The 10,427-nt window shown below is 55.2% G+C and overlaps 1 protein-coding gene across 1 annotated transcript; it reads right to left on the bottom strand.

Annotated features, from left to right (window-relative positions):
• Positions 1–1,800: 1,800 nt before the first annotated feature.
• On the bottom strand, positions 1,801–9,724 carry TULP1 (TUB like protein 1). Its single transcript, XM_064635880.1, has 9 exons — positions 9,432–9,724; positions 9,076–9,180; positions 8,833–8,967; positions 8,127–8,641; positions 7,628–7,740; positions 7,044–7,152; positions 6,740–6,838; positions 6,281–6,452; positions 1,801–5,445 (listed from the first exon to the last, which is right to left on the bottom strand). The coding sequence occupies exons 1-9, from the start codon at positions 9,685–9,687 to the stop codon at positions 5,312–5,314; spliced, it is 1,638 nt and encodes a 545-aa protein (XP_064491950.1). The 5' UTR covers positions 9,688–9,724; the 3' UTR covers positions 1,801–5,311.
• Between the last annotated feature and the right edge of the window lie 703 nt (positions 9,725–10,427).

Raw genomic sequence — 10,427 nt, 5'->3', positions numbered from 1 at the left:
CTCCCGGGTCCGCGCACGGAGCCAGGCGCAGGGACGGGAAAGTTTATGCGAGGGAGGAGCAGAAAGTTGGGAGTCAATCAGGAGGCGGCGGGGCCGGGCCGGGCCTCCTCCTCCCCCCTTGCTCTCCTCCTCCTCCTCCTCCTCCTCTTCCTCCTCCTCCTGCTCCTGCTCCTTCTTCTCCTCCTTCTCCTCCTCCTCCTCCTCCTCCTCCTCTTCCTCCTCTCGGCCCTTCCTGCCGGCCGACTCTCCCGACCTCCCCGTCGGGGCAGCGAGGACGCGGGACTTCCCCTCTGCAGGGAGTTTTTTTTGGGAAAGGGCAGCCCTGGAGCTCGGCTCGGCCCGGTCTCTAGGAGCGCCCTCTATGAACCTTCCTCACTCACTATCCTTCTCCTCTTCCTCCTTCTCGGGCCGGGGCATGAGGGTGCTGCTGTCCCGTCCCGTCCCGTCCCCAGCCGGCCAGGGCTCCCCGTGAACACCTTCATCGCTTCTGTGCTCACCTTCATCCCACTCTGCATATCCGTGCCCCCCTGCACTTACCTTCGTCCCTGTGCTCACCTTCATCCCCTTCTGCACATCTTCATTGTCCTTTGCACACTCTAGTGCCCTGCTGCACATCGTCATCCTCTTCCTTATTCCCATCTCACATCTTCAACACCCTCCCAAGACCTTCATCCCTCTCCTTATCCTCACATATACTCAGTCCCCTGCATCCCACCAGACTGCAGATTCCCCATCTCTCCCAGACACCCACCCCATGGTGCCCAGGATGGGGATCTCAGCCCACACTGTTGTAATGAGTTCCCAAGGGAACTCATCCAGGAGCCAAGCCATGGTCATTTCCTCTGAGCAAGCTGATGGATGGCAACGTGCTAAGCCACAGCTGGCTGATGGCATACGAGTCCCTGGCCACAACCCAGCCCCACTGTCGGGAGCCACAGCCCCAACAGGGGCAAAACCTCTGGTCCTGCCAGATGCAGATGTGCAGCACAGACCTGTGCCGTGGTCCTCAAAACCCACAGAGAGGAATCCTCCCATTGCCTTGCTTGGAGATGGGATCCTCTTTGCATCCCATCCCTTTTAGAAACATATTTTTCTAATTTTTGTGATGAGCTTGGTTGTATTCAAGCATTTTGGGACAAGCCAACTCTTCAGCTCATGAAGTGACAGGCTCTGAAGCATCCAGCACATTCAGCAATTGTGTGTGATTCATAAAGCCATATCGCATTCTTCCACCCTTGGCCTGGTGTTAACTTGTAAGAAATCTGGACTAAAAACTGTAACAAAATGGCTGCTATTCTCCAAGGACTGTTCAGAGCCTCGTTACTCATCCCTTACTTGGGCAAAAATGACATTGAGTGCTCCTGGAGATGACAGCCTTAATTGAGTTCAATAGTAGTTTAGGCTGAGTAAGGCATGAGCAAACAAGTGTGCATTAGCCCATGAATAAAAGCCTGATCTGCAAATGTTTAGGAACACATGTAATGCTGTGCAGGGGAGTACCAAGGGGGTCGCTGCTGCTCTGGGCCTGCTGAGCAGGCAGGGGTCTCGCTTCAGCATCCAATGCAACTGCTAGCAGTGCTGGGATGAGCTTGTTCTGGAGTGCAATGATTCAAGCCCGGCTCAGTGGTTTGTTTCTGTTCTGCCTCTTAATTTTTTTTTTCTCTGCTTCAGAAGTCCATAATCCTTGTTTCTGCTATTTTTTTGTCCACTGGTGGGAACAAGCAACTTCCTTTCCCAAATTATAATATAAAAGAGCTGCAAGCTGCAATGCCATAAATAATATTTTCTTATGGCCAGAACATCCAAGTCTAGGCAAGACACCAAGAACAGCTACAACATTGTAAAACTCCAACACTTCTCCAGAATGGATTCACTAATTAAAAAATGACTCCTTTTTAAAAAGCAGTTGAAAAATGTTAGCTTTCCCATTGCTGCCTGTTGCTTGCTGCACTAAGAAGGAGCCTATCCTGCAAAGCCACAGCCCAGCTTACTTTGCCTTTCCCTCTAAAAAAAAGTCACCAAAATAAATACAAGGGGAAGGAAAGGGAAGAGAAAAACACCTCGTCACAATCACTTCTTTAATTAATTAATGTATCACCACTTCAAAGCTGGAGAGAGAGCCCCCAGGGCTGAGACGCTGTTCTTTGCTAGGCAACTTGCTGGGAACCAAACAGCTCCAGCCCTTCCATTGCTGGACAGGGAGTTTCCCAGTGCTGGCCTCCCCTCCTGCACTCTCTGGGAATGCACCAACCCTTTCCCTTTTCAGCTGCCTGCCCTATGGGGTATTTGCCTTCTGGAAGATATCTGTGAGCTCCCCAAAGAGTGCAGGGGCTAAGCCTTTACTCAGGGCTGGGTGTATGGAGCCCACTGAGCCCCAGAGGTGTGGGGAAGAGGGAGTAGCAAGCGACTGGAGAAGAACCTCCCAGATCCATCTTCCTGATCAGCTCTAGACCAGCATATTTCCACTCATGAGCATGGGATGGGGATGCCAGCAGCCACTACCTGAGAGGTGCTGGCACCACAGCAACACTGGTCCTGACAGGGACACATGCTCAGCATCATAGAGCCTTATTTTTTTTCCTCCCCTTTGCCTTATAAGCATCTCTGCGAAAATAAAATGCATTTCCCAGGAGGTTCCCTTGAGGAGCTGACGACAGTTGCCTCTGGCCATCCCTGTAGCACCAGCCTAACACCAGCACCCTAAAATGAAGCTTCAGAAGCCTCAAAGTCTCATGCAGGGAAAATATCATCCCTGGGGATTGAGAAAACCCTTTCTCCAAGGAAGACACACACTTTGGGCTCAAACACCATTGATAAGGCTCTTTCTTCTCTTTTTTTTTCTCTTTTCTTTGCAGCGAGCATTCCTTTCACACCCACGCACACCCCAGCATCCTCAGCCATTGGTCTTCTGGCGCATCCGTCACACTTTCCGCCGGCCAAAGTAGATACACATTTAAACTGCTTCCATCCCTCCTCTCCTCTGGTGTTAACAGCCAGCGCAAACAAAGGGCCCGAATATCCATCGCCCTCTTAAATTGTTTTCATTTGTTTCTTGTGCCGCAGTTGGTTTGCATTAGAGGGTTTGTCTAAGGGATTTGGGGTGGGCGACTGATGCAGTGATGGCTCTGAGATGGGGTGACATTGTGTTGGACACCCAAGGCAGATATTTTGCTCTGCTTAGGCTACAGGCCAGGAAACCTGAGGGGTTTGCGAGCAACAACCGGCAAAACGGAGACTTCTTGGGTGAGGGAAGGGAGAATCATCCTGGGGAACGGCTGGGATAACAGCAGCTTGTGCTCCAGCCAGAACTTGGGGAGCCCAAACCCCTCTCTCTCACCCTGCTGCTTCTTTTCTGCTTCCACTGGAGGAAACAGGGACAAGTGTTAGCTCAACCATCAGCTGAGCTTGTCCCAGTTTCAAACAGATGTTGAGTTCCTGGCTGGATTTGGGCAGAAAGCTCTTGCTTTCCCCACATTTGCTGGCCATACCTCACGAGGGATGCTGCCCCTGAACTGCTGTGGCTGGTTCTCCCTTTAGCTCACAAGACAGTCTCTGATCTCGCTGCACGGGTAATGGACACTGTCCCATGCCAGCCCGTTGTCCCCAAGCTGTCCACCTCCCTCTGCCCCTGCCATGAGCATCTGCTGATGAATGATGGAGCCTGGATTCATGCAGCTGGTGAGAAAATTTTCACTCTCATCTGCAAAGCTACCAGAGCAAGATGTTCGGCAGTGGTTCAGCAGCAGCTCGTAGTCCCACTGTCACTGTCATCTGTCCTCAGCTCCATGCAGAGACAGGTTCGGGCCATGTCAGTGTTGCAACACTGTCCCGTGAGGACGAGCATCCCTCTTGCACAATTACATCTGTCTCATCCATCTACTACTCCTCAGCCCGACTGCTCCAGCTACCTCTCAGATGCAATAACTTGAGGGGTTCAGATCACCTCCAGAATGGGGAAACAACCTATATGTGTCCTGGGAAAGGAAGCCCAAATTGTCCTCGGGTCAGTGCATTAGCTGAGCAGGTAAGAGAAACAGCTCAGGGAGTTGAGGATAGTGTTTCAGGGGACCTTGGCATATCCCTGTATTTCTTATCACTGAATTAATCAGATTTGGGACTGTCTTTGAAGCCAAATCCTCGCTCCATAAAGGTGGGATTGTGCTGCAGTAGGAGCATGGGCTGATCTGCTCTCACTGAGCTAACCCCTCTCCAGCATCTCCCCTTCTCACTGTCTCCCTGCAGCTCCCCATGATACCCCACCAGTCTGAGACAGGGGGTGGCACCTTCTGGTCACCACCTCCCCATGAACAGGGAGCACCAGTGGGGCCGGTTGCAGCAGTGGGGACACCCAGGATGTGTGGGGTCTGGAGGGATGTTGCAGAGTGAAGGGGCAGTGAGTGGTAGAGGCACAGGGGGTTTGGGAGGGCCTGTCTGGGTGCTGAGCATGACTCAGCACCACACCACACCTCATGAGTCACTCCATTGCTTCCTGGTGCACCCTCAGTTTTCTCTTCCAGGTCCCTCCTGGAGAACTGACCCAGCTGGGCCCCCTGCCAGCAATGCCAGCTCTGCCTCACGTGGCTGCTGGCCCTCCTCCACTGGCACCACCATCCCTCAGCACGTGCCCATAGGTTGTCAGTGCTCTGGGTGCCAGGCTGCTTCTCAGGGACTCAAATCCCCAACAGTTTCTGGGCAGCGGGGTGAGACCCAGTAGGTGAAAAGACACCATGGGCACTGGCCATCCACTCACACCAGGACAAAATGGGGCAAAAGAAGGGCTTTGTGCCCAGTGGGCATCGAGCCAGGATGGGGGGCTCTAGCTGGGAGCTTGGGCAGAGCCCATCTGCATGTGGGCTCTGTGCAGACTCACAGAGGGATGAAAAAACACAGAGCAAGGAGACCACTCTCTCACTGGGGGACTGAGCATAAAAATACAAATCAGAATCTAAAAAAAAAAGAAAAAAATGGGGGATGAGTTTCCAGGATCCGAGTCCAAGAAACATCTCAAAGGGATGAGATAGGGCTCACAGTCAGCCTCATCTGCTAAATATACCTCAGGCCTGACTCTACCATCACCCCAGACCAGCGATCTGTCCTGAATTTGCTCAGAGAGGGTGGCTGCAGCTGGATGAGCATCCCATGGTGCTTGGCAAGCATCATGCTCTGTGAACCACCCCAGGAGCAACTGTGACTGCAACCATGCACTGGACAGAAGGTGGAAACACAGGGAACGGAACAGGACAGGGATGAAGGAGCATACGCCGGGCACTGGCAGGCGGTCCCAGTGGTCCCAGCAGGCCCAGTGCAGGTGCTACTCGCAGGCCAGCTTCCCGTCGAAGCTGGAGAGGGCGATGGCAAAGGCCTGCACAGCACAGAGAGGGTAGTTGTAGTCCATGGTGAAGGCGTCATCCGCCACACGCCCAAACTGCATCACGATGTAGTCGGCTGTGGGAAAGAGGGCGAGCAACTGGAATGTCACCTGTGCACCCATCCTGCCTTTTCCCAGCGTCTGAAAGAAGCTGCCCACCCCCCAGCCCCAAGCTCTGCCTGTGACTCCCACACTGGCTGCACCATACTGCAGCACATGTTATCAAAAAGCATCATTTTCTCATTGCACAGTCCAGCACAAGGACCACGGCACCCTCTAGTCCCTTCAGCACCCCCTCCCTGGGAGTCACAGTCCCCCAAGGGACAGGGACCACACTCCCATCCCCTGACTGTGGGACTGCTGCTACTGGAGGGGGGGTGACAGGAAATCTGTAAAAATAACCAGGGGCCCTCAAGAGGTTTCTTTCTGTGTAGTAACCCAACACCCCGGAGGCTGAGAGCTTCTGACTGTACCAGACAGGTGACAAGTGGCCACATCCAGACAGAGCTGCTGCCACCCCTGACAGACTGTCCCCAAGGTACAGTGCGGCTTGGGCTGAGCCCACTGGCGATGTGGGGTGCATGCTGGGGCTAAAGCTCTGGGGTGTTCTGGGCTGAGTGGGTGGCTGTAGTGTGATGGGGGGTTCAGCACCCTACAGGATCTGTCCTTGCTCTAATCTCTGTGGCAACAGGAGCCCTGCACGCTGCCTCTGCCAGTGCTGGGGCCCCAGGGCAGCTTCTCCGCAATGCTGATCTCCCTGTCCGGCTTCATCCCAGCTCCAGCAAAGGCAGGCAGAACCCCAAAGCATGAAAAAACTAAACCTCGGCAAAATAAGGGGGTGTGGGGCCAGTTTATGAGACAGTGCTTCCCCACCTCATCCTCCCATCCCATCCTGCCCCCTTCCCAGCTTACGGTCACTGCTATGAACAATCTGGAAATTTTTGACAGAGGCATGGGTGACCCGGCCATGGAAGTTGAGGACATAGGATTGGGTCTCGTCATTCCACACTGGTGCCTTGTTGTGCAGCTCAATTACATTATCCATGTTTCTGTTCTGCCATCGCATCAGGAGGCCGTCATTATCCTGGGGAGGGGCAAGAGCAGGGAGAGCAAGGTCAGGGTGACTTCCCCCAGAGGCCTGCAACCCTCTGTGGTGTGCCTGGGGGAGATGCTCTGTAGCAGTACCCACATGGAAATGGGATCTGTCACAGAGAAAAAAGTACAGACACTGTGTCTCCCACCTCCCAGGAAAGTGCCTTGAATTTCAGGGACATCTGAAAGCCTCTCCATGCTCCAAACTGGTAAAATCTAAGGTGATCCACAGCAAACCCAGCCCCCAAGGAGTTTCGCCCAGCCTAGCCCCTGACTTACGTTTCGGGGACGGATGGGCACCCTCTCACCATCAGCATTCATCCCAGGGATGATGACCGTCATCTTCCGGGGACCTTTGAAGCCTAAAACATTGGTCTCCTGCAGGAAAAACCGCGTCTCTAAAACCAGCAACCACCAGTGGCTGCAGCCACTCATGGGGGCTGAACAAGGACTCAGGGATGGCTCCAGCTCATCCCTCATCCCTGCAACTCCCCTGGGGCAGCACCCAGTGAAGGGGTGCATGTTGGGACCCCCTCGCTGCCTGCCCAGGAGGTCCAGGGGGGCTTCCCACGCTGCTGCTTACATAGACCACGGCCGAAAGCTCCTGCCGCACATTGGACCAGTCAGCATTGGCTCTGTCGGGGTTTGCACCATTGTCGAACACTGTGAACCTCGTACCCATCAGGTTGGATCTGCAGCCAAGGATGAGAGATGGTCATGGCTGATGCCACTGAGTCCACCACAGCCCCCCTGTGAACCCTCTCCAGGCACAGGCTTTGCTTTGGTCTAGCTGCAACCCCCTGATGCAGCCCCCAACCAGTGCCATCCTTCCCACTCCTTAGTCATTTGCTGTGGTTCAAGGCACCCTTAAATCAGGGTGTTACGGGGTGTTGCCACTACAGGGATCCCCCAGCACTGCTGTGTGGCTCCTGGTGATGCAGTGGGCTGGGACTTGCTGGGCACCTTTTCTAGCCATGACCTGTCTGCTGGGAGGAACTGGACAAGCCTGTTTTCCCCTCTCAGCCCCCTGCCACTCCTCAGGTCAGACCCAGCAGTGGGAAATGTTGAATTTAGCCTCCTGTCTGACCCAGCCATTGCTTGGAGCAACCAGTAATCCATGGGTGGGAACAGGGTGCTGCAGGAATGGGGTGCCACCTCTACTCCTACCTCAGCTTCCCGATGAAGTTCTCTCCCCCCCGTGACAGGTCAGTGGGGTCGATGGAGATGAGGTAGTTAGAGGTTTTGCTCTTCTTACGCTTCCTCCCAGCAAGGAGGAACACCTGGTAGAGCGGTTGGACCACGTGAGGATCGGACACTGTCACTGCCATCGACAGTGCTGTCTCTGGCTCACCCCCCAACAGGTCACTGCCATGACCTTGAGCAAGTCATGGAGTGAAGATGATCCCCAAAACACTGGCTATGCCATAGGGTGAGAGGGCTGAGCCCAGCCCAGCATCAGCATGGCTCTCTAGCTGACACTAGCTCATCATCCCAGGTACCATCAATGTAGGGCATTTCCCAAGAGGAATTGCAGGAGAGGGAAGCGGCCCCATCCAGAACCCACCACCACAGGGGGGTACAGGCAAGCATCCCCCCAGAACCCTGGGAGTGCTCCCCAGGATGGACGCAGAGCCCCATGAGTCTCCATGCCCTCACCCTAACTAACCTTCTTGTCATTATCCAAATGAAGGTAATAGGTGGGGTAAAGCCCCCGGTCCATCCCCTTCTTGTCCCGTGTCACCCGGCACTTGATGGTCACCCCCTGCGGCGCCGGCTGCAGCACGAACTCCTCCAGGTTGTCCACCTCAATGACAGGAGATGGGGGCCTCTCCTCCTTCAGCTGCTTCATGAGAGGGGAAGGTGACCCCAAAGTCAAACCTGCTGAAAGCCCCCCTCCTTTCCCAGCCAATTGCTCCTTGCTTCCAATTCCCCCCTGGGCTGTGGCCCTGCAACTGATGGCTTTGGAGATGATGCTGCAGTGGGTCTTGCTGGGGGATGCTGCAGCCTCCCAGCTCACCCTGGGTGGAACAGCTGTTCTCCCCCACCCCACCCCAAGGGGACCCCCATGGCTCTGAGGGGACCTTTGTACCTTCTTTGATTTCTTTGCTTTCCCCTTCTTGTTGGAGTTTTTCTGCAGGGTTTCCAGGATCTCCTCCTCACTCTCAGCCCCTTTGGGAGGAACTGCAGGCAGGAACAGGCAGGGGCACAGAAGGGGGAAGATCCTGACTCTGCTGAGCCCCAAAATCAAGCTTGGCATAGACACATGCCAACACCATTAATTGTAACCCCCATCCTTCACGACCAAGCTCACCTGCACTCCCAGAAGCCCCTCCAGCACATACCACCCTCCATCACTGGTGCTGGACTCTCACCTTTCTTTTTGGATTTTTTCTCCTTGGGGGGGTCCCCACCAGTCTGGAAGAGGGATGCTGGGTTTTTCTTCTTCTCTGACCTGATGGGTTTGGTGCTGGAGTCAGAATCATCCTCCTCATCACTGCTGGTGGTGACTGTGAGGGACATGGGGGAAACGGTCATGCAACACCGGGTGCTGTTGGCCCAGGGTGAAGCTGTGGGGCAGCAGGACTGGATACCTCCCCCTCCTGCTCACCCTATACCTTTCTTCTTGCTTTTCTTCTCCTTCTTCACCTGAAACACGGACATTTGCTCCTTCTTGGTGCTTTTGGCAGATTTGGCTTTGCTGTCAGAGTCACTCTTGTCTCCTGGTGGGACAGAGGAGCTGATAAGCAGCTGGAACAGGCAGTGATGGGGACAGGGAGGCAGCAGGATGGAGGTAGCAGGAAGGGCTGGGCTGAGGGTAGATTGAATGGGGAGGGGGCGATTGCTCCGCAGCACCCTGAGCCTCCCGGGACAGTGATGGGAACAGGATGCAGGCAGTTCCCTCATCCCAGCAAGGACAGATGCAAATGATGACAGAGCCGGGCTTAGGTCATCCCTACCCCTGGGCACTCACCCTTCGGCTTCAGCTTTTTCTCTCGGCTCTCTCCTGAGGGGGGGTCTTTAGGAAGCTTCTTTTTGAGCTTTTTTGGCGGGTCTTTATTCTCCACCTCTTCTTCCTCTTCTTCATCCTCCTCGTCCTCAGCCAGCTCTGCCCAGAGGTGACACCATGGCATCAGCAACGCAATGTCCTCTTGCAGCGGGGACCCCCAGCCTCGTGGTTTGCGAGGACGGATCCTCTTGCGACAACACTGGCCGGAATGGACAGTCATCCTGTCCCGGCCGGGGTGCGGGGCTGTGGGTCCCGTCCCGTCCCGGTGTCCAGCGGCGCGTGGGACGTGGCCGGTGCCGGACGGTGCCGGCGCGGTCCCAGCGCCCTCTCGCGGCTGCAGCCCCGGTGCAGAGGAGGGGTCAAGCCCAATCTTTTCCTGCAGGAAGGTGGCTGGGGACCTGATGGCACTGGCTAGCCACCAACTGCCACAATCCCAGGGAGTGCGTCACCCCCCACCTCCCCCCGGTCCCAACTCCCCAGCCAAGGCCATGAGTGCAGGTCCCCTGACACATTCCCATTCCTCCCAGGTCTGTAGCTGGGTTTTGGCCAAAAAGCTCTGCCAGGGATGTGCAGAGGCCCAGCAGACACCGGGAGCATCAATGGCTCTGGTGGGACATGGTGCATGGGTACATGAGGAGCCATGAGTGAGTGCCTGCAGAGAGGTGGGTGCTGTCACCACACCTTGCTGCTTCTTGGGGCCCTTGGCCACATGGGAGCGAGGTGCTGGATTTTCCTTCTTCTTCCGAGGCTCCCTGGTGAATTTGGAATAGGCATCCTTGTCGCTCTCCTCCTCTCCCTTCTCCTCCTTTTTCTTCCTCAGCTTCTTCACCCCTGCACATTTCAAGAGATGCTCGTGATGGAGAGAACGGCAGGTGCAGGATGGGGCCACGGCAGGTTGGGGGGGAGGGGGGCGGGTGGGCAGTATGTCCTCCCATTTCTATGGGAGCTGTGGTGATCTGT

This window comes from Pseudopipra pipra, chromosome 25 (genome assembly GCF_036250125.1).
Source record: "Pseudopipra pipra isolate bDixPip1 chromosome 25, bDixPip1.hap1, whole genome shotgun sequence".
Taxonomy (NCBI): domain Eukaryota; kingdom Metazoa; phylum Chordata; class Aves; order Passeriformes; family Pipridae; genus Pseudopipra; species Pseudopipra pipra.
This window is presented reverse-complemented; position numbering and strand designations above follow the sequence as displayed.

What these genes read in the sequence shown, in the direction of transcription:
- TULP1 (XM_064635880.1), bottom strand. Translation starts at nt 9,687, where the DNA reads ATGACTGTCCATTCCGGCCAGTGTTGTCGCAAGAGGATCCGTCCTCGC. An exon ending in AGCTTTCGGCCGTGGTCTAT is followed by an intron (nt 6,839 to 7,043) that starts GTAAGCAGCAGC and finishes TTTTTCCTGCAG; the next exon opens with GAGACCAATGTTTTAGGCTT. An exon ending in GATTGTTCATAGCAGTGACC is followed by an intron (nt 5,446 to 6,280) that starts GTAAGCTGGGAA and finishes TCTTTCCCACAG; the next exon opens with CCGACTACATCGTGATGCAG.